This window comes from Terrapene carolina, unplaced genomic scaffold (assembly GCF_002925995.2).
Source record: "Terrapene carolina triunguis isolate 2854851 unplaced genomic scaffold, T_m_triunguis-2.0 Scaffold130, whole genome shotgun sequence".
In the NCBI taxonomy this organism is placed as follows: domain Eukaryota; kingdom Metazoa; phylum Chordata; order Testudines; family Emydidae; genus Terrapene; species Terrapene triunguis.
The window spans coordinates 6,773,261-6,796,826 of NW_020664481.1; the positions used below are offsets into that span (position 1 = coordinate 6,773,261).

The 23,566-nt window shown below is 46.6% G+C and overlaps 1 protein-coding gene across 1 annotated transcript in view; it reads right to left on the reverse strand.

Annotated features, from left to right (window-relative positions):
- Window positions 1-2,480: 2,480 nt before the first annotated feature.
- The window catches only part of SLC17A9 (solute carrier family 17 member 9), a 32,273-nt gene continuing 11,187 nt past the window's right edge, over window positions 2,481-23,566 (reverse strand). The window contains exons 2-13 of the mRNA XM_024194710.3: window positions 21,860-22,057; window positions 19,284-19,423; window positions 17,662-17,761; window positions 15,987-16,117; window positions 14,360-14,456; window positions 12,464-12,560; window positions 9,533-9,620; window positions 8,945-8,979; window positions 6,929-7,044; window positions 4,650-4,705; window positions 3,051-3,080; window positions 2,481-2,929 (exon numbers count right to left, since the gene is read on the reverse strand). Of these exons, the coding sequence (XP_024050478.2) occupies window positions 2,766-2,929; window positions 3,051-3,080; window positions 4,650-4,705; window positions 6,929-7,044; window positions 8,945-8,979; window positions 9,533-9,620; window positions 12,464-12,560; window positions 14,360-14,456; window positions 15,987-16,117; window positions 17,662-17,761; window positions 19,284-19,423; window positions 21,860-22,057 (1,252 nt within the window). The 3' untranslated portion in view covers window positions 2,481-2,765. The remainder of the gene's footprint in view (window positions 2,930-3,050; window positions 3,081-4,649; window positions 4,706-6,928; window positions 7,045-8,944; window positions 8,980-9,532; window positions 9,621-12,463; window positions 12,561-14,359; window positions 14,457-15,986; window positions 16,118-17,661; window positions 17,762-19,283; window positions 19,424-21,859; window positions 22,058-23,566) is intronic.

Here is a 23,566-nt window from a genome sequence, read left to right on the forward strand (position 1 = left end):
TTTCTTATAAACCTTCTCACATCTTCCCAGTTCCACCACTCCCTCTCTCTTATTAGTCAGTGGTCTCAACCTATTTCCCATTGTGGGCCACATCCAATACTACCTGTATGGCCCTGAGGATGTCACATAGGCGCAGCTGTGTGCTGATTGGGCCTCGAGTGGCCCACGGGCCGCAGGTTGAGAACCACTGCTCTAAGTAGATAATCCCTGACACCACTTTTTTACGTAAATATAGACTCACGGTCCATCAAGGGCCAGTTTCAGCTCTGGATTCTGACCAGTGGAATTCCTGATTGACTTCAAATAAAACAAAAAATGTGAAGTTCTCCTTGTTAAACTCTGAACAGCACCATCATCTGGATTCCTCTTGAATGCTGCAGGACTCAGGGTGACCAGATCTGTCATCACGGACAGGTCCAACAATCGGTAGGCTCTGTGGTTTCCTGCATCATTTTCACCAATATGGTGTGTGGCTGATGGAGGGAAAGGTGAACCCAAAGACATAGCCTTGCGTTCTCTTCTGCAAGTCCTGTTTATAGCATCTACGCTTTCATTTTCCTGACAGTTTTAAAACACTTCCAGCAGTGTCATCTGGTCACCGTCAGGATGTGGGGCAATGAGCTGTAACCGCAAGTCCACCGCCGGCTACTAACAGAAAAAGCACACAAGGAGGAGAGTTCTGCTCGTCTCTCTGGTCCCAGGCCATACGCATGCTGTAAACTCTTGTCACGCCATTGGACAGGATCACCACGATCTATTAATATCTCGGTATGCATCAAAGTTCAGCGCATATTAGTAGAGCTCATTAGCACCTCTGCAGTTAAAAGGTCCGTCAATATTTTTATTAGGAACCTGTGCACTCAGAAGTTTATGACTTCATTGTAAATATGTTTTGAGCTAAAATTTGGAACAAAAAAAAAAAAAAAGGAGGGGGGGGACAAATTTTCAAAGAATCTGGGCATTAAATCTGAGCCTGCAAATTTCACACCCACAACTTTTTGGTGAGTGTGGGTTTGGTAGCAGGTGTAAATTGCTATGTCTCCACTATGCACCAACAATAATTTACATCAGTTTAGGGCCTGGCCCTGAAATGCCCTAAGCCATGCTGCAAACTGATTCATATGTCGTGGCAACCGTCTGCCTCAACGGACGACGGCATAAGTGCCAAAGCAGATCAGTTGCTAGGTGTCATGAGGCAGCATCGTGAGTGGCTAATTCTCGAGCAACAGTCCTTGCCATGGACTGGAGCACAGAACTGAAGCTTAAAACCAAGATGCCAGGTTGAGGCCCCTTTGAAAATTTGTCCCCTGCTCATTCGCTCCACAAGTACAATTTTTTAAAACACAAATACTGAACACAACCAAACAGATTTTGCATAAGCTATAAGAATGGGGGCAGGGAGAAGACGTTTTATGATTTTACATGAACCTCCATATTTAAAATAAGCCCTAACAAAATAAAATTGCAGGCTGTTAAATCCTTCCTTTCACGGAACGCTCATGGATTGCAGCGAGAGGTCCACACGAGACAGCTTGCAGAATCACCTCTTTAGAGCATAAAGTGGACTAAGCCTTTTTGGTATTTAAAGTCAAAAATTATAAATAACTTAACACAATCAGGCTCCAAAGCATGTGTTGCAGCGGCATGGTAACTCCTTTGGTGAGCATTCAGCAGTATGGATCCATAACGCAGAAACAAGCCCTATAATTAATGTAAATACATAACACGCATTTTTCAGGCTCTTTCGAATGTCTCCTGCATTCCTTTCAATGCATACTGGGTGAAGCAGAAAACACTTGATATTATGGATCCATAGTGCAGAATGTGAGCCACCCTTCATATACATTCACAGTATATGGCAAAACAACTCTGAACCCATTCCTTTGTACACCCTGATTGTACCTGTTATATATATGGCAATACTGAGGCACAAAAGGGCAAGTTAAGGACAGTCCTTGGTATTATTAAGTTCATTTAGTGTTGATGAAAAGAACTGATTGACAGCCCTGGAGAGGGGAGTGATCTTCTCAGCCACAGAACAGGTAGAACATGGACACCTGCAATGCATGCTCAGATGTCTCATCTCTGTCCCGGAGGGAGCATCTCTCAGGATGAAAGAGGAGTTCACTCTCTATGAGCCGTTCAGTCCTTGGCATCTCTGCCGAGACTCTCAGCTAAGGTACCATTTAGTGTCATCTGGGATGGCATTTCCTGCACTAGGAACTTGACTGGAGGTACCAACTGATTTCACATAGGCCATGAGCTGCTTCGTTCAGGCACTAGTGAATTCAAATTCAAACTGCGGCAAAGAGTCCTGTGGCACCTTATAGACTAACAGACGTATTGGAGCATAAGCTTTCATGGGTGAATACCCACTTCATCCGACGAAGTGGGTATTCACCCACGAAAGCTTATGCTCCAATACATCTGTTAGTCTATAAGGTGCCACAGGACTCTTTGCCGCTTTTACAGATCTAGACTAACACGGCTACCCCTCTGCTACAAATTCAAACTGGTGACCTAGAGCTGAAAGGCTCTATAACTCATCAGCCATCCCCTGAGCAAAGTTTTAACTCTGGATTTCCTCCCTCCTCTGGGTTTAGTTCAGGCCCGTAATATTCTCTCAATAGATTTTTTTCTATTTAAATTCTACAAAATAATAATATTCTCTTCTGCAAACAACCATTTGCACAACAGCTATCAATAGAAATTACAGTCCTAAACCCTTCAACAGATTTCATTTGCTGAACTCATCTTTACAGCGACTATAGATCTATGTATGCAGAGTCTGTGTCCATCCTTTGGGCCTCTCCAAAGATCAGGAATGTACAGAGCCCCAGGGCATTAACTGTAGCCACAAGGTTGAAAACAGAAACCCAAGAACCAGTGGTTTCAATCAGATGACCGGCTAAATACACACAAACGACACCTGTGTACAGAGAGAGAGAGCAGAAATGAATCAAATAGAACTTGGCCAGGGCCTCGCCCTGTAATGTCAGCTCAGCCGGAGGATCCCCCAAATGAGGGACAATTCCAGGAAAATCCCTTACCTAATAGGGCTCCACCTGTATTTCCAATGCCTGTAAAGAGAAGAAGGAAACCACTGCATCACACCAATTTGCACACAATGCTTCTAACCATAAGATACTTGGTAGGAATCTGGAAATTTCAACACTCACATGCGCCCTTTCGATAGCCTGACTCCTGTGTGTGCACAAGCCTTAGACTCGTTAAAGGGCATGCGCGTGCAATTATTTGCACCTGCCGAGGGCAGGTGAAAGCACATGAATAAGCACAGGGAGAGGCTGAGGGTTGACAATCTAGCTCTGAATGTGTCCAGTGTTACTCCCAAGACTTTTCACTCGCTTTGGGTTCGCTCATGCTGGTTAGACACAGCCCCACTGTGTGGGTGTCAGGGTAGAGCTGCAGCTACCCACGGGGTAGAACGAGGGAGAGTTCTGGGAAGTAGACTTCCTCCCAGAGCTCACAGAAAGAGCTTATCCACTGCTACCCTTTCAGGCAGTCCGGCATATACTTTCCCTAAGGTGCACCTAAGTAGCTCAGCTGTCCAGTGTGTGCAGGGCAGGGTCCACCTCCTCCCCATCCCCCTTCAGGATGTCTTGCTCTCCCAGGGGGATGCAGAGACTGCACGCGAGTCTGGCTGCTGTGTAGGAGAGAGGACTCCTTGCACACTCCCTATGCACCCATAAAGCCACTCCGTTTCATAAGTAGGGCCCTACCAAATTCATGGCCATGAAAAACGCGTCACAGACTGAGAAAACTGGTCTTTTGTGTGCTTGTACCCTATATTATACAGATTTCATGGGGGAGACCAGCGTTTCTCAAATTGGGGGTCCTGACCCAAAAGGGAGTTGCAGGGGGGGGTCACAATGTTATTGTAGGGGAGGTTGTGGTAGTGCTACTCTTATTTCTGCGCTGCTGCTGGCGGTGGTGCTGCCTTCAGAGTTGGGCAGCCGGAGAGCGGCAGCTGCTGGCCGGGAGCCCAGCTCTGAAGGCCGTGCCCTGCCAGCAGCAGCGCAGAAGAAGGGGTGGAAATACCACGCCAGGCCATCCTTACTTCTGCACTACTGCTGGCAGCGGCTCTGCCTTCAGAGCTGGGCTCCTGGCCAGCAGCTGCCGCTCTTCAGTTGCCCAGCTCTGAAGGCAGCACCGCCCAGCAGCAGCGCAGAAGTAAGAGTAGCTGTACCACAATCCCCCCGACAATAACATTGTGACCCCCCCACACACAACTCCTTTTTGGGTCAGGACCCCCTACAGTTACACCACCGTGAAATTTCAGATTTAAATAGCTGAAATCATGAAATTTACAATTTTTTAAATCCTATGACCATGAAATAGACCAAACTGGACCATGAATTTGGTAGGGCCCTATTTTCATAAGCACCCACAGCGCATTTGGGCACAATCTAGCCCTTTTTAAATTTCTCTCTGACATGCAGATGTCATGGATATTAGCAATCTCTACCTTCTGTTACATCTCTGCAACCCTAGTAAAGTCAAAAGGCTGCCTGGACTGAGCCACATTCTGCCCTCAGCTACTTGTGTTTACATGTAGTTCCCTGGGAATTATTCCCCAGACATAGGTATATTTTCTGTGCAAATAAAAATTGTTAAAAATGCCCCCTTACCAAACAACAAGCCAGCACACGATGGAGCCAGATCCTGTACGTTGACTGAAATGCCACTATTCACAAAGAGAAGAAAAATTAAAGGCTTTTTATTTTAAACAGGTTTTGACTGTTTTTCAGAATTTACACGAGATAAAGCATGCTGTTGTTCAATGAAGGGAACCAATCTGAACCAACCCCATGGGGAGAAGAAGGAGGGAACTGGGAACCAAAATATGGTTGAAATTGAACCAAGATGGGAAAATAACTGAATGGGAAGACTTCAAAATAAGAAGCAAAGAGCTTCAGTATTAGCGGAAAAGTACAATAGATACAGTGGTGCTTAGACGGCTGCAGTTGCATTTATAAAGTGTTAGGTGGGGCCAGAATGAAATTTGAATTCTCTTTGGTGCGTCCATCATTAGCCTGCTAGAACGTGCCAGTTTCACTGTGGCGAGACTAAGGATCGGATCGGCGGGTAGCAATCGATCTATTGGGGATCGACTTATCGTGTCTAGTGAAGACGCGATAAAATCGATCCCTGATCGCTCTGCCGTCGACTCCGGAAATCTACCGTGGCAAGAGGCGGAAGCGGAGTCGACGGCGGAGCGGCAGCGGTCGACTCGCCACCGTCCTCACAGTCAGGTAAATCGACCTAAAATACGCAACTTCAGCTACGCTATTCACATAGCTGAAGTTGCGTATCTTAGGTCGACACCCCCGCCGCCCCCTGTAGTGTAGACCTAAGACACTTTCCCCTGCTAGACTAGGACTTGGTGTTGCTGTACCAGTTCAGACCCACTGGTCTATGAAGCCCAACATCCTGCAGTGACCAAAATCTGATGCTTCGATTAATAGCTTTTAAGGCAAGAAGGAACCATTAGATCATCTAGTCTATCCTCCTTCTGGGCAGAAGTCCCAAGCCCCAGCATCTCCCCCGGCCCCCCATGGGGCTGAAGCCCTGAGCCCTGAAGCCCTGAGCCCTGGTGACACCCATCCCCATGAGGCTAAAGCCCCATGGCTCCCCTCCCCACAGCTGAAGCCAGGAGCTTTGCCACTCCGCAGGGCATAAGCCCCAAGCTCCTCCCCCGCACCCCAGCCCAACGGTTGAAGCCCAGAGCGTCCCCTTCCCTTCCCCTGCTGCTGGGCCCTGGAGTTTTTATATCATGTTGTGGGAGTGGGGGGTTAGAAAGAAAAAGGTTTAGAACCCCTGCATTACATCATCCTCCTGCATGTCACAGGCCGTAGAATATCACCCAGTTACTCCTGTATGGAGTCCAGTAACTTGTGTTTGACTAAAGCATGCCTTCCAGAAAGGCATCCCATCTTGAACTGAAGCCATCAAGAGATGGGGAATCCACCACTCCCCTTGGTAGTTAGTTCCAATGGTTAACAACCCTCACTGTTAAAAAAAAAAAAAAGTGCCTTATTTCTCATTTGAATTTGTCTGGCTTTAACTTCTAGCCATAGGTTCTTCTGCCTTTCTTTGCTTCTATGATAACTCAAATTTAGAGGCAGAAAGAAAACCAAACAAACAGTTGTGCTAAAATTGGGAAGAAATCCCCAGTTCTAAGTGGACAATAAGACCGAAGTAAATAACAGTTTAAAAATCATGGGGTGAATTTGCCAATGACTTTGCTAGAGGCTGGCATGGAAGGTGCTGTGGAAGCTCTTCTCGTGCAAACCTCATAATGCATCTCAGACATGATCTGCAGCAACCTGGCTGCCCCATCTGCTAAGCAGCGTATTCATCCATTATCCCCAGTCTGGCCCTGTGCTGGGCTGTTTCAAGACTAAGCTGAGATAGTGGGAAGGTGGTGAGAGAAATCCTTGAATTTGAATCGTGTCATATATTTAATATTTCCCAACAGTGGGTTTTTACAAGGATTTAGTTGACTGTCTTGAGTTATTGACACTTACAGTGTTCATGTTCTGGACCCTTCATCTTTATGTACAGTCATTGCTCAATAAAGCCTGGATAAATCCTCAAGCCTTCGATCTTAGATTAGAACTCTTCACATGTAACAAATAAAACATTGGTTCAAGTTGTCTGCTAGGTGTTTGACATAAACTGCCTCTATGAAGGCAGCATGGCCTATTGAACGGGGCACTAGGCTAAGCCTCAGAAAACCTGGGTTCTATTCTTGGCTCTCCCATTGGCCAGGTGGGTGACGTTGGGCAAGTCACTTAATCTCTTTGTGCCTCGGTTTCCCCAGTGGGGATAATGACATCTGCCTCCTGAAAAGTACTCTATCAGAGCTATGCGTTACTCCTATGATGATGATGATGATGATTATTACCTGTGGTTAAAGGTCTGAAGTCCAATTGAGACAGATGCAAATACTATAGCTTTGCAAAAACTGGATGTCTGACCCATGCACAAGGCAAAAATGCTTGATACGCCTGATCCGATGACCTGAAGGAAAAAGAAAATTAATGACATCCGCAACAGATTCACAGCGAGTTGCAGTGAACAAAAGTAGCTCCTATTGCAGACGGGCTGTCCCTTTTTGAAATACGGAGGGCTCATGATGGTTCTGTACACAGAGCTGGGTGGTTTTTACGACTTGCTTTCCTCTGCATGGCACCTTCACTTTCCTAAGGCGACGGCCTATGGGCACAGACGAGTGCCCTTTTGTGAGGAGGAGGCAATGGAGCATGTTATAGAGCAGCATTTCCCAAATGATGGGTCCTGACCAGTGTTCCCTCTCATTGCTTACATCCATGTGCGGAATGAATTTTGTTATGTGCACCAATATGGAGGTGATGTGTGATACATCACCTTCGTATTGGTGTAGATAACAACATGAATGCGGTGGGGGTGGGGCCGAGGGGTTCAGACTGTGGGAATGGGGCTCAGGGCTGCAGCAGAGGGTTGGAGTGCAGGGAGTGTGTGGGCTCTGGGGGGAGGGGAGCTTCTCCGTGGGTGCTCAAATTTGCCGCCCCTGCAAATTTGCCGCCCTAGGCCTAGGCCTTGTCGGCCTAGGCAATAATACGCCGCTGCTTTGGGGTGAGGCCAGGGATGAGGGGTTTGGGCTGCAGGCTTCCCCAGCCCTCTCTCACCGCAGCAGCTCGGGGCCGGGGAAGAGGCGCCTCTCCCCGGCCACAGCAGCTCTGGGGCAGGTCCGTGCTGGGTCCTGCGGGGAGGGCTGCCTCTCCCCACCGCAGCCCTGAGCCCATGTGTGGGGTTTAATAGGCAGCCGCGCAGCTTAGAGGGAACGTAGGTCCTGACCCACTAGTGCAGGGGTAGTCAATTACTTTTTGTCACGGTCCAAATTTCTTGGTCAATGATATAGTCAAGGTCCAGCCTCCAGAGAAAATAATAAATAACCCAACAATAATGATAATAAGTAAATGAAAAGATATCGGGGTCCGTTCAAAAGTGGTCCGGATTTGGCCCACGGTCCGCCTATTGACTACCCGTGCACTAGTGGGTCGTGGGAAGGGTCTAGATGGGTTGCCAGTCACTGCCCCCTCATGCCACTCCCCCCCTCCCCCAGTGCTCTTTTCTGCCTGGCCGGGGAAGCAGGCAGCAGCATGGGGAGCGGGATCCAGGCAGCAGCAGTGCGGAGGAAGCAGCTGGAGCCAGTGAGCTGGCTGATAGCGACTGCGGCCTGGTTGTAGGGAGAGAAGGGCTGACTAGATGCAGCAGGGGGCAGAGCTGGGAGCGTGAGAGCAAGGGGCTGGGGGGAGCTGAGCAGGGGTTTTGGCCACGCTAGTGAGGGGAGAGCAGGGGCTGAGAAGGGGGCTGGGGAGCAGAAGGCTGAGAACAAACCCAGAATTGTTGTTGTACACTCACAGGATTTTAGAAATAGTCGTTTCTGTACATCTCTATATAACAGGGGCTCCCCATAAGAGACCAAACGCAGTTGGGGAGCCACCTTAGTAAAATGTTGGGGAGCCGCTGTTCTACAGAAGGGATGCGCTGCTCTCGCACGGGGATTTTATTCTTGTTCATTCTTTTGCTGTTTCCCTTCATCTAAAATCTGAAGAGTGATTCGGCGTGAAAGAACACGCTTGCTCTGCGGGGCTGACAAAATCCCTCCATATCGCTCACAAAATCGCCACTCCCAGACAAACTGTTAAAATGTAATGGTTTGTCAAAGCCCAGTGAAAAGGTCATGGCCTTTCTCTGTATCCTTCCCATGGATGCTGGTTACCAGCTATCTGCCTATCTATAAAAGCTCTTTTTTTGTAACCAAGATCATGAGTGAAGCTTCCCAAGAACTCGAATCTGATTTCCACTGTTAGACTAACACGCAAAATCGGCGCTAACAGATAACTGATGTTTCACTCACAGGCTTTCGTTTTCTTACCTGCATGAACTTACGAACGGTGATCGTTTTATAGCCTGAAAGGGAAAAGGAAGACAATTGGAGGTATTTAAACTAGACCCCTCTCAATGAAGCTGGGACTAATGTTTCAGTCTAGAAGAGTTCAACACCCATAGTTTGGGCTCATGTCAGGAGAGTGAGTATAAGGTAAACTTAACACACAGGGTCAGATTCTGTTCTCAGATAGAACTTACAACTCCCATACAAGACAAAGGGTATGGCTACGCTATGAGGCTTTTAGCTGCTGTTTGTTGGCAGGAGAGAGCTCTCCTGCCGACAAAAAGCTTCCACCCCCCACGAGCGGCAGTGGCTTTGTCGACAAAGCGCTGTTCACACCGGCGCTTTTTGTCGGTAAAACTTTTGTTGACAAAATGACAAAAGTGTTGCCGATGAAGTTCCAGTGTAGACAACCCCAAAGGGCGTTACAAATATGTAGAGGCCAGTATTTATCCAAGTTCCAGGCCAGAAGCTCAGCTTCCCCTTTCTCCCACCAAACCCGTCTCCTCCCATCCAGTCTTTTCTTTGCATTCTGAAAAGACAGAGCGGATGAACAACCCAAGGATCTCTTACCCTGATTGATCAGGTGATCAGACAGGAATCCACTAAACAAACTTGTTGGGATTGCAACCAGCCATGGCACTACGTTAAACACCCAGCCCTGAAAGGGAGAAAAATCCTCACAGGAAAAGTGAAGAGAAGCAACGTTCACATCCTGCTAATAGAGCAGGGTTTGTTTGCAGCTAATGGATTTTATACTGCGGGGGCATCCCACGGGACATTAGGGTTTACCCTTTCCTGGTGCTTTTGCTCACCTAACATAGGAGCTTTAAGCCACTTTCTCACAACACTCTACCCAATGCGCTACAGCGTTCTGGTGCATTCCAGGATGGGGCCTGAGGTCTGTAATGTACATGCACACAAGGTGCTATATAAATAAGTGAATTGTTAAAGACCATAAAGTCTGACTGGCTTTACACCCATGACAGAGTGGCAGAAATTTCTCTCTACAGCAATAAGGAAGGATTAAAAGTGGCAGAGTTTACTGGCAAACAAGATTCTGCAGCACAGAGCCAATATGCAAACTGTGTATTCTATCCAGCCTCATGGGTCACCAGCAAAACTGCAGACTAAATTCAGACTTCAGCTGCTATATTATTAGCTAGCATTTCTATGCAGCTGAGGGAACACAGCTGGGTTTTCTGATGCCAGGGTTGAGCTTTCAAGACTGGTAAAGAGGAAAATCTTGCTTTGTCTTTTCAACTGAGAAAATGTGTTATGGATGTAACTGAAGACGACTAACGGAAACATTTTCAAAAGCACCGAAGTAACGTAGGAGTCTATATCCCACTGGATTTCAGTGAGACAGAGTCAGATTTTCAGAGGTATTTAGGTGTCCAGTGGGATTTTCAAAAGCACCAAAAGAGGTTAAGCCCCTAACTGACTTCAATGGGTGTTAGGAACCTAACCTGTTCAGATGCTGTTGTCAACCTCACTAAGCACATATCTGCATTGTTAGGAACCTAAATACCTTTGAAAATCTAGCCCTTAGTCACGTTTGAAAAAGGAACTTAGGCTCCTAAATTGCATTGGCAGTTTGCAAAACGAGAGCTTGATTTTCAGAAGAGCGGAACACTTGCAGCTCCCAATGATGCCAGCTGGAGCTGTTCTCGCTCAGCACTTCTACGCTTGTTGCCCAAAATATACAAGAAAAACATAAGGGCATATAACAATGCCACATAGTTATTTTATAGGGTCCCTTTTCAAATCATAGCACACTTCACGGCCTGGGCCAAAGGTGCAGGATTCTCTTCATTGAATTGGACATTAGCAGAGGGAGAAAAACAACTCACCTGCAGCATGTATGTTTGGCCAGTAGGTGACATAGTTTTACCACATTAAGGATTGTCAACCCTTTCAATTTACATCGAATGAATCCAATATTAATATTTATGAAGCAGTGGCCAGATGCAGGAATATTATATAGAGCATCTTACATAAGGGCACAGGAATTAAATATGTAACAGATGGCTAAATTACCAAATCACCGCTACCCAAGCGTATTACAAGAGGTGCTGCAAATCTTGTTATAACAATATGTTTGCTGGTTTAATACATGATTTTAATATAAATATCAAGTATGTCAAGTAAAGCCCCTCGTTCATGTAATAAATGTAAGGGGCTCTGGGAAATTCCAGGAACACACGACAGAGCCACCATAGAAAAGGCAATCTCGGGATTTCTGTGGGCAGAATGAATTGTAAAAATACAAGATCTCAGCCCGGAAGAATTTTAACCAAGTTTCAGAAAAACGGGCGATTTATTTGCGGAGAGAGGCCTTTCTTCAGAGCTTTGCAAATAAAAAATGTATATTAATTAGTAATTAAAATTTGTAGCATTGTAACAACTAACCATATCACGCCTCTAAGCTCAGTTATGCCAGTACAGTAACAAAGCCCCATGGTGGTTGTCTGAAATTGCTTGCAGCGATGAGCTCTGTGCCATCCTCACCCACACAACGGAGCAGCCTAGAGACCACACAGAATTCTGTGAGAAAGGGATTCATGACGGGGAGCTGCTGATGGGGGGGAAGAGCAGCATGTTGACACTACTGGAAAGGATCAGAGCAGGCAATGCTATTCCTTGGCACTGCTGGTGCATTTGGATAGTTGAACAATATGGCCAGATCCTGCAATCAGATCCTGTGATGTCAATGTGCAGGTGCAAGGGGGGGGGGCGGGGATTTGATGGCATGGATCAGGGCCTATATTTGTAGCTTTGTTTTAGAAGGGACGTGTGGGAGGTACAAGTTTCTATTCCCCTATTATTAAATAGCTGGACTCCTGCATATATCAAGCATATACTCCCTGCTTGCCAACACCTTCACGTAAGAATCAGGGGTAAAGGCAACAGGCCACCACCATGTATACAGCACATCCATATGGGGCAGAAATCATTCCTCCTCCTTCCCCCTTCTCTCCCTCTCAGCTATGCTTGATCCCAAGAAAAAGCTTTTCTCCTATACTGACACCGTCTTCCTGACTCATCCAAAATCTGTGGCCCAGTTACCAGCTGTGTGTTTTGGGGGAGTTGCATTAGATCTCATGGGCTACAAAGGAGGCCTTGGACAGTGCAGGAGCGGCTTCTTCTCAAGAGCTTGACATTATGGAGCGACGAGAGTGTTGCTCCCTGACATATTCTCAGCGGGGACCTTGCGGCAAGACGGGGCAAGCGACAAAATGTGAGTGACCCTGTCAGAACAATGCGGAAGGACTAGACCAATCAAAATCAAATGTGGGGGCGAAGGGAACTAAAATCAACCTCCTAGTGTTATTGGCTCAGATGCCGAAAGAACCGTTCTCTTCAGGCCCGATCCAGAGCCCGCTGAAGTCACTGCAAAGCTTCCCAATGTTAACGGGAGCTATGTAAACACACGGAAAATACTACAGCTGTTTGTTGGTACTGAGCTTTCAGAGTCTCCGCTTTGCTGTGGTATCGGCCTACCTTAGACTCGGGAAACGTGTCCTTAAAGAAAGTTGGCAACCAGGAGAGGAGGGTGAAAAATGTGCTGCCCGTAGAAAGCTGAGCTACTATGACAGCCCTGTAAATATACAATGGGAAAAAGAATCAATCAAGATGACAGATCACATTGGATAACAAAAGAGGGGATTCTAGCTACCCACTACTTCAAGGCAGTGGTGTCAGGCATATAAATAAACCCTCTATAGCACTGAAGCCACTTCCTGCGATTTATTGGAGATACCTAACCCCACCTGACTGCCAGAGCAAGAGGAGAGAGCAATGCACCAGCACATTCCCATGATGCTTTCACCATAGGCAGCTCTGCATGGGGCCTTGATATCTTGATAACTTATGATACAATCCGTGCTGATAACCGTCATACTCGTGGAGTGCATCTCAGTATGAAAAATCCCATCAGCTCCTTACTTACAGCAGGACTTGTACCCTTCCTTGGGATTTTGTTTAGGTCCTGCTAAATGTCTGTCGGGCAAACATGTCCATTCAAGCCCAGATATTAGCGATAATATGCTGGGGGAGGGATAGCTCAGTGGTGGGGGAGGGATAGCTCAGTGGTTTGAGCATTGGCCTGCTAAACCCAGGGTTGTGAGTTCAATCCTTGAGGGGGCCACTTAGGGATCTGGGGCAAAATCAGTACTTGGTCCTGCTAGTGAAGGCAGAGGGCTGGACTTGATGACCTTTCAGGGTCCCTTCCAGTTCTAGGAGATAGAATATCTCCATCTATTATAAGCAACTGATTTAATCTAGTATACTAGCTGGGGTGGTGTGGACATTGAAACAGTAACACAGGCGGTTTTGAACAGAACCATATCTGACAGGACACTGCAATGCAAGCGTACCAGGGAGAATTACTAGCTTCATGTTACGCCCACATTATAATTAATATAGCTTCATTCTTACCAGTGCATCCTCAGCACCCTTTCCAGAATACTGCCCATTTCCCCACCTATCACCTTATTGTCTTTAAAGCCATGGCCATTTTCCCTCAGACCTTGTCACTGTCTTTCCTTAAATGGCCACAAGGCAGATGTGTTGAGCAATACAAAAACATTCCCTTGCTCTGGGCTGAACAGTGTTAAAACCAGAACCCTAAACTAGGAGGATGTAATGTCTCCTGAGATAGTTTATTAAGTCAAAGTGACAATTAAAAGGGCATTTTTTGGTTGTCTCTCTCTGCAACGAGAGCAAAGATTACAGCACCCAGTGTCCTCTGAGCAACAAATGCAGGTTGGGGAAGTAATATCTTTTATTGGACCAAGTTCTGTTGGTGACAGTGATAAGCTTTCGAGTCACAGGTCTTGGAAAAACCTGAAGAAGAGCTCTGTGTAGTTCGAAAGCTTGTCTCTCTCACCAACAGAAGTTGGTCCAATAAAATATATTCCTGCCCCCACCTTGTCTCTCTAAATACAGAATGTGGCATTATGTCCCGGACTGTTTGAAGCACTGCTTGTAAAACAGAGCCACAGACAAATATAATTCACAGAGGATGGGATGGTGTAAAGAGACTCACCTGTAATAAGGTAATACCCTGCTAAATGATGATGATTAATTTACTGCCTAGTGATAAGCTCATTGGTGTAATGATTATTGTTTTGATTCGGATATTTACGTGGCAATGATTTGTAAACCTGTTAAAAATTCATAAATAAATAAATAGATATTAAATAAAAATAGCAACCTTGGAAAGACCCACCATTCTGCCCCCGGCTGACCTAGTTTGGAAATGCATGGTGGTAGTTAACTCCAGGAGCAAGACACAAAGGCTTCAGAATGGAAGGATGGTGAAGCAACAAGAAAACCAGATTCTGCATGAGAGAGGTGCTGACATGCACAACACACATGGCCATGACATTTACTCACCAGATAGGGGCCTTTTTAAATAACTGCTTCCAGGGAACTTTGGTCTGTTTGGATAACGAGAGGCCCTTTGCTAAATGTTCTAAGCGAATGATGAGTTCTGCAGAAAAGAAATATATAAATATATCAAATCAAAGCTATGTTTTCCAATAGTCTATACAGACACATTGGATCTGTTTTATCCTAGGGCTTAACCACATGGTTTAAGAACTGCTTAAAATGTGCATTCAGAAGGATAACCCTGGACCATCTATGCCAGGGGTCGGCAACGTTCAGCACGCGGCTCGCCAGGGTGCTTACACTGGCAAGCCGCGTGCCGAACGTTGCCGACCCCTGCATTAAACCATAAAAACTACTTTAAGTAGCGGTGGTGTTCTAACTGAACTTCCTCCAAACCCTCACCCCATGCACACACACACACACACACGCACGCCTCCAGACACAGCAAATCAAGAGTTAATGCTGAACCTCTGTCCTGAAAGGACCCTGGTGCGGTCTCAATTACTGCCACTGGCCTTGACAAATGCAACCTTACCCTGCTCACATCCACTCAGAAGGCTGTTGCAAAGATCATTTTCCTAGCCCATCACTTTGCCCACGTCACCCTTCTCTTTGCTTCCCTCCACTGGTTCCCCTTCTCTATTGCATCAAACATGGGCTACTTGTCTTCACTTTCAAGTCCCTTAATGGCCTATCCCCCACCCTACCTATCATCTCTCCTTCAGTGTCGACTCCTGCCTGCCTCCATTGCTCAGTTGATACATTTTCAAACAAGCACCTTTGTGCTTCTCCCATGCTGTCCCTTACACTCCGCACAGGGGCGCTGGAACGGCAGGGTCAGGGGGCCATGGCCCCTTCACTTTTTACCTGCCTTAAGGGCAAGCGACGGGGAGGAGGGGGCGGAGAGGAGCAAGTGGGGGTGGAGCCTTGGGGGAAGAGGCAGAGCGAGGGCGGGGCTTCAGGGGACGAGGTGGAGTGAGGGCAGGGACTCAGGGGAAGAGGTGGAGCAGGGGTAGGATCATGGTTCAGGTGCCGGTGCCCTCCCCCCACTTCTAGGGAGCTTCTGGGGCTTCTGGCTCCCCGAAAACATCCCAAAACCACCTAATTATGCTCCTTCAAGATCCTCCTTAAAAGTCTCATTTTCTGTAAAGCCTACAAAAAAATTAACAACAGCTAGTCTGCAATCCATGAAGGTACTTAGGTGCCTAAAGCCCAGACTTAGGTGCCCAAGTCTGAGGCTTAAGGACCTAAGTCCCAGTTCTGGCTCCACTGCCATCCATGAATCTCCTGCCAAACCCTGTAGGCGCCTAAGCTCACTCAGCACCCAAGTTTTTGCAGTAAAAGTTCTCTACGCACCTACGTTTCTGCCTAAGCCCCAAAGAGATTCACAAACCAGGAAGAGCCAGGCTTTTGGACACCTAAGTCACATGTGGGGCTGATCCAGTAGGTTTGCTCAGAGGCGGCCTAGCAGGTCGGGTGCCACTCAGAATCCAGCCAGAGGAGGAGGTGGTAGTGCCACCTGTCGTTTGCCCCAGGGTTAACAATTGCCATACATCACTTTCCTGTCATCTCCACTGCACAGCCTCATGAACAGCTATTGCTAGTAGGAATGAATAGGGTGGGGGGTTACCTTTTTCATTCAGGAGGTATTTGCACATGCAGTAAACCCAGAGCAAAGTGAGTAATCCAGAGAAATAGAAGACACTTTCCCAGCCATACCAGTCCAGAAGGAGGGACCCTGCCCCACCAATCACCAGCGTCCTGGAAAGAAAAACCAGAGAGATTATGAGACTGATCGGAGTGTTCTTTGGGCAAACTCACAATCCATGTGTCACCGGTAAGGAGTCAACACTATGGTTTATTGGATGTTATTTATCCAGCCCTCAAGAGCTGTTCATCTTATCAAACATTTGCATTGGCTAGTCATTTCCTACCTGAGGAGAGGATGCCCGGTTATTAAAAACCACTCCACTGTACTATAGACCATTCTATTGCTACGGCACTGGAGAAGAACCTGCTCTATTTCTTAATTTGACACTTTGGGTCAAATCCTCAGCTGGTGTAAGTCAGCGTAGTTCTACTGAAGTTGTTGGACCATGGTCAGTTTACACCAGTCGCAAATCTAGGCCTTTGTTTCCTACTGATGTCTGAAATACCTGCCAATGAAAGGATGCCACAGAGCATTCTGAGGTACACTCTGATTGTAGGCACTGACACAAGGACATTTTAGCAGGGAAAGAACCCTTAGCCCACTTAGGTATGTCTACACAGCAATTAAGCAGCTGTGACTGGCTTGTGTCAGCTGACTCGGGCTTGCGGGGCTGTAAAACTGCAGTGTAGACATTTTGGCTCAAGCTCCAGCCCAAGCCTGGATGTCTACAATACAATTTTATGGCCCTGCAGCCTGAGCTCCATAAGCCCAAGTCAGCTGACTGGGGCCAGCCGTGGGTGTTTAATTGCTGTGTAGACATACCCTTAGTCCTTCCAGCAAGATCACCATTTATATCCCGGAATACGTCTGTCCGCAAAAGAAAGTCACAGGAATAGATATGGTGCATAAAATACTACTGCTGCTTTGCAGCTCTATAGCCGTTTCTATCAGAGGTTCTCCAAGAACTTTACAAAGGTGGGAAAGTATTATTAATCCCCATTTAACGGAGAGAGAAACTGAGGCACAGGGAGGTTAAGTGACGTGCCCATGGTCACGCAGCAAGTCAGTGGAAGGGTCAGAAATAGAATTCAGGACCCTAGATGGCCTGTCTTGCTCTTCCTGCTGGACCATGCCACCTCCTGTTGGAAACCAAATGTAATAGCAACTCCTTCAAGCCGCTTACTCAAAAGAAAAGATAAAATCCCTTTAATCCTCAACACACTTGAGAGAGGTTTCAGAGTAGCAGCCGTGTTAGTCTGTATCCGCAAAAAGAACAGGAGTACTTGTGGCACCTTAGAGACTAACAAATTTATTTGAGCATAAGCTTTCGTGGGCTACAGCTCACTTCTTTGGATGCATAGAATGGAACATATATTGAGGAGATATATATACACACATACGGAGAGCATGAAAAGGTGGGAGTTGTCTTACCAACTCTGAGAGGCTCAAAGACTTCAGTAATGAGTGTGTATATTCTATAGCAACTGTCTGAGCCTTCTTCAACTGGAACGGATACCCTACAGGATCCAGTGTTCCAGATGTACTTTGAGGGTTGGTGTTTTTGCCTATAGAAGTTTAATGGCACTTTATCTCCTGACCTATGGCATCCCTCTGAGACTCTGTCACTCACCACCCAAAGCCAATGGGAACTTACCCAAACTGAGAGCCAGTCCCTACTGTGCTGCACGTGAAAGCTCGCTCACTCTCACGGACCTTCTGAGAAAAGAGGCTGGCCAAGGCAGGGAAGTACACTCCTAACAACAATGGAAATGAAAGAGTCAGCCATTGCCAGTCAGGGTACACATCAGTCAAACTTGCACTCGCGTGTGAGCGTGTTTGACTCAAATCCAACGATAGATAAATGCCAAAACGAGTCAACAAAGCAATGACCTCACGGTGTCACACACCAGTATGACTTATGGCAGCCCACTGCTCCCCTTGATATACCACATGGCCATTTGGAAGCTCATTTGTGCCTTCTCTGTATCTGCTGCCATTGCCCCCCTTTACTGTAATATTTGAGCCCCTCCTAAGTGTGGATGCATTTATCCTCACAACTTCCAGTGCGATAGAGCAGGGCCGTTATCCCCATTTTACAGCTGGGGAACTGAGGCACAGACAAATTCAGTGACTTGCTAAAAATTACACAAGGAGTCTGAGCAGAGCTGGGAACTGACCCCAGCTCTCCTGACTCCCAGGTCGGGGAACCTTAACCACCAGGCCAGCACTCCACCGCTATACAATAGCTGAGCCACACCAAAACTGGTCCTTTTTCTCCCCCAGGGTTGAAAAAGCTTTAGTAACTTTTAATCCTTATTAAATAGTTGCCAGCTTTTTCTTATGGCGAAGTGAGTGATTCATCCTGGTTCTGGTGATGACAACATCATGTGCTCTGCTGAGTGGCAGGGTCACATGGGATAGCATCCCAAGATTTTACATAGTAATGGCACCAGATGGTTTCAGTGGGGGGTTGGCATTCATGACACTATGGAGACAGATGTGGAGAGGATGTAAAACTCCCAGGGTGGGGGGCAGGGAAGAGCTGAATTCTAGAATGGGTCAGCTGTTGCAGTGATTAAAATACGGGCTAATTTGTACCTGGTTAAAACTGGAATGGATGCTACCTAGTGTTAATCTAGTCCTTGGTAGACATGTGGCCCCGAAATAATAAACTCTTACATCGAAAAGGAGGAGCACAAAGAAAGACGGGGGGGAAAGGAGGAAGCAGGAGAAAAGGCCCTCACTGAGAAGCTATGTTGCCCTAGTAGCTTACAAAAATGTAATTATTTATAATGATGTATCAGGCACCCAGTCAATGGAGGCAGAAGCCCAGAAACAAAACAGTGAAAATAACCCAGAGTTTCTTATCGGTTAACAAGAAAAAGTCACCTCAACCAACTTTTGGGTAGCACTTGCCAGGCTTTTGCAGTTCAGCAAGTGGAAGAGAAAATCATCCCAAATTATCATAGCTCAGGCGAAAGAACCCGTCAAATTGCAGGTGCTTTGAAGCACGTTTGCCATTTCAGAGGCAGACACAGAGATTAAAGCTTTTTATAGTGACAGCACCTTTCTCAGAGACAAATGTCTCAACTCTGCACCCAGCCACAGCAGTTTTTATAACAGGAGTTCCAGATGTGGGGGCAGCTCAGAAACAGCTTGCTCTAACCAGCATTGCAATTTACACCTTGCAGTTATGACTTTCATTTGACTCCATCATATATGGAGTTGCAGTATAAGCCTGGGTGGAACGAACACACACACAATTTTTTGTCTCACCTTGCAGTAGTCCCATGAGGAATCGAGCTATTGTCATGAAAATCAGGTGGGCAGAGCTGATATAGGTGAGCAGCGGAGTGATGGCGGTGATGAAACCCCAGGCAGATGCAGAGAGGAGGAGGACTTTTTCTCCTCCGATCCTGAAAGATACGCATGAATTATGTAAAAGGGGAACTGTGGGTAGGGTATGGGGTTGGCGCACGGACTCGGAATCAGGACTTCAGGCGTCTCTTCCAAGCTGTTTAATAACGAAAGTCAGCCAGGCCTCTCCACCTGACCTTCTCAACCCACAAATGTCTTCAGGGATGGCCAGCTGACCTGCACCCTTCATCTGCTTCCTTCAGGGAGGTGAGCAGCAAAGCAGACCCTTCCCCATCTCAACTGGAGTCATCTCCAGAATTGCATGTGTCCTGTACCGTCATGTAGCAGCAGAACACGGCATCAGTCCTACCATTTAACTGCATGTCTGAGAGGCCCTAGAATGCACTGAGAGTGAAGGGGTGCCCAAGGGAAATCCCCACTTGCTCCCCAGCAGCAGCAGACAGTGGGGATGAGAGATGAATCCTAGCCACATTCATACTGTTTGGGATGGAAAGTGATTATCCATTCCACCTGTCCATACAGTTACATCTTCAGTGACGCGCGGGCACCCCTGGGGAAGTAAACAAAAGCAGGAGCGTGTTAATTACAAGCCCACCTTAGAAACACAAGGTGAACACAGGTAAAAGAGGGTGACATCGGCAGAGACATCGGGAGAGAAACCTGATTTTAAAGCAACAGAGAAAGTTTTACAAACAACAGAGAGGGTACAGTAGTTCTCAGCCTGTTCAGTACTGGGATCCCCTTTTCTATACTGGGAGCCTACCTTCATCCCAAATAGCCAGGATCCCCTTCCCAATCAGCAATGCGGAAGGGCAGGCTGGTTACGAGCTCGGAGTTGAGAAAATCCCTGATGCAGGGGAAGTTTTAACAACAAGCAGTTAGCACTGTGCTCTTTTTCTCGAAGCATGATGGCATTTTCTGTTCCATCCGCTCTTTAGCATTAGCTCTGCTTGCTTGTAACCTTTCGTGTCCTGTGTGCACTTTGCTTGCAGAGTCTATTAAAGACCACAATACGATGGCACAGCCCGCTGCACAGACAATGTGTGACTCCGAGACTGTGTTTCTTACACAAGATTTTACAGGAAAGCCGTGCCCCCTTAGGACACTGCAATCTGGGGGATGAACGCAAGCAGGTAATTACTGGGGTTTCCACAAAACAGCTGACTGGATTTTTTGGTTGTTTTTTTTTAATTAATACAATCAAACTGTGCAGCACATGCTTTTCCCAAGCACGACTAGAGGCTGCAAAGGGGAATAAACTCGGGAGGAACTGCCTAGAAACGTGGGCATGGAACGAAGAGAGAGAAAACAAATTCCGCGGATGAGACGAAGAAACGAAGAGTTGATTTCCCTGCAGACCAGGGAACGTTGCCCCTGGCTGGTTGTTCATTGCTTGAATAACCAGTCTGAAAGTTGCCATCCACACAAGGACGGTGTTTAGCTTTTGTTAATAAATAGATGGTGCTTGATGTGAGCAGTTGGCTAATGCTGGCTATGGGAAGAGCATTGCAATGATCATAATAATAAGGCCTGGTCTACACACAAGTTTTGTACTGATATAACTATTTTGGTTAGGGGTGTCATTCTTTATGGCAATAGTTATACCAGTACAACCCCTAGCGTGGATGCAATTATAAAGGTGCCTTATACTTGCCAAGCTTATTTCTCTTCCTATACAGGGGTAAACGGTACTCATACAAACGCCTATTGATGTAACTGCACCCACACTAGTGGGGATTGTACAGCTTGAACTATACCGGTATAGTTTAAAACACTACAACTTTTGCATGTAGGTAATTCCTAAACTGCACATAGGCCACACTCCAGCAAAGCACCTCAGTACTTGTGTAACTTTAAGATCAGTACCAACTTAGCCCTGGTCTACACTGGGGGGGGGGTCAATCTAAGTTACGCAGCTTCAGCTACGTGAATGGAACGTGAATAACGTAGCTGAAGTCGACGTACTTAGATCGACTTACCGCAGTGTCTTCACTGCGGTGAGTCGACTGCTGCCGCTCCCCTGTCGACTCCACCCACACCTCTTGCAGCGCTGGAGTACAGGAGTTGACGGGAGAGGGCTCGGGGGTCGATTTATCGCGTCTATACTAGACGCGATAAATCGATCCCCGCTGGATCAATCGCTGCCCGCCGAACTGGCAGGTAGTGTAGACATACCCTTGGAAACCAATGGGGACTACTCACATACTTAAGTTTAGGCACGTGCTTAAGTGCTTTGCTGGATCAGAGCCATAGGGCCTGATCCAAAACTTACTGAAGTCAATGGAAAGACTCCCATTGACTTCAATGGACTTTGGATCAGGCATACGGTGCTTTTCCTCCAGAGATATCGATGTACTTCACAGATAGTTTATCAGTCCTCATCTCCTTGGGGTGGAGGTTAGATACCTGGTAACTTTGCCAAAAAAAATTATTGCAAAAACTGAGCAAGGGATAATATAAGAAAGTTCTGGTACCGATCGCTGAGGTGCCCTCCGATGATCTGAGTTAAGCAGTAGCCCCAGAAGAAGCTGCTCAGAACAATGCCGGACTGTTTCTTGTCCCAGTCGAAGTGACTGCTCATGGCCACAGCACAGATAGGCATGGTCACCCTGGCACAGTAGAGTAAACAAGTCCCAAGCAGTAACATCACAGTCCAGATTCGAGATTCAGGCCTGCAAGGATGAAGAAAGAGATGGGGAACAAACAAGCACTGATACAAACCTGGGTGCCAACTTGTGATTCAGATCACACAATGCTGCCACACAGGTCAGGCAGGTTTCCCTGAGTGCTTTCACAAGCCGGACAAGTGTATCCTTAAACAGCTAAATGTCACAGCAATGCCAGCTTTGCACCCTGTCACTCACATTCAAAGAGTGCTTCATCCACCTGCCTTTATGCCCTGTGCTGGTTCTTTAATCCTAAACACTGCTTTGATCCCAGCCATGAAACAGTTAGCAATGTTGATATTCCAATTGCAGTCTTTAGGTTTCAGATTTATGCTGTCTGCAGATTAGGGCATAGGTCACTGCATTGCTTACTCTTGGTCCATGTTTGGAAGAGTTGTTTGCTGTTGTTTTTATAACCAAAAAAAATTAGAAACTAATCTTTTTAAAAATATAAATAACAAATGTAAGGTTAGTGTAACGGGTTGGCAGCGTTGGCCTGAGGCACCTCGTCTTGATAGCAAGTGTTGATTAGGCTGAGAAAGGGCTAAGTGGGTTCTGCTGACTCAGAGGCAGGTGATTTGTTACCACTCAAATATCAGGGAAGTAGGAGAAGCTCTCTACAGAGGGAGGATCTAAGGTGTGGACTCATCTGTCCAGAGGGAGGATCCCTAAGAAAAGGCAAGGCCAGAAAGGTTTGAGCTAAACTTTATTAATATATTATTGCTAGGTTTTGTATTAAGAAAGCCAAATCCCAGGGAGGAGGTGAAGTAGCCTGTGTACAGAATGCACACTGTGTTTGAGAGCAGGTAGGGGATGGCACCTGCTTCTACTTCGATTCTGGAGAACCATTCTGCAGCAAAGACAAATGTTCTGCTGTAAATTTAGGTCCTGATTCTGCAATGTACCACATGTGGGTGCATCCCAGTTCCTGTGTAGAGCCCTGCTGACGTCGGTGTGGATGCAGTCGTCCCCCTGTGCACTGTACATTTCAGAATAAGGGCCGTGGTGACTGGGGAATTAACTATTATTTATTTTTACAGTAGATGACAGGGCCCCATGTGCTAGGTGCTGTACAAATATACAACAAAGAGGCAGTCCTGATCATGGAATCATGGAACTAACCCCCTGCACCTTCCATCCTCCTTTGGACATCTTTTGTACAGAAAATGAATATTTGTTTTTCTTCGTTAGAGTTAATTATGATAGATGTTAGAGTCCAGTTATCCCAATATAACACAAGCCCATTTACAAACATATCAATGGCCCCTATCACAGGCTGGAATAAAACACAATGAGTGGTAAAAACATGCCAGGCTGTTGTGCCCATTAGAAATTAATTTATTGCTATCTCCTGAATGGAAGGGCACGGGATTCAATGCCAAGTTTTAGCAGGAGGTATTGAGACTTTTCATTCTGTGCTTTGAAGCTTCCCTCCCTCTCCCTTCACACACACAATAACTAACTCAAAAAATTGCATATCCTGGCCTGAAGAATAATTAACCACATTTCACCTTG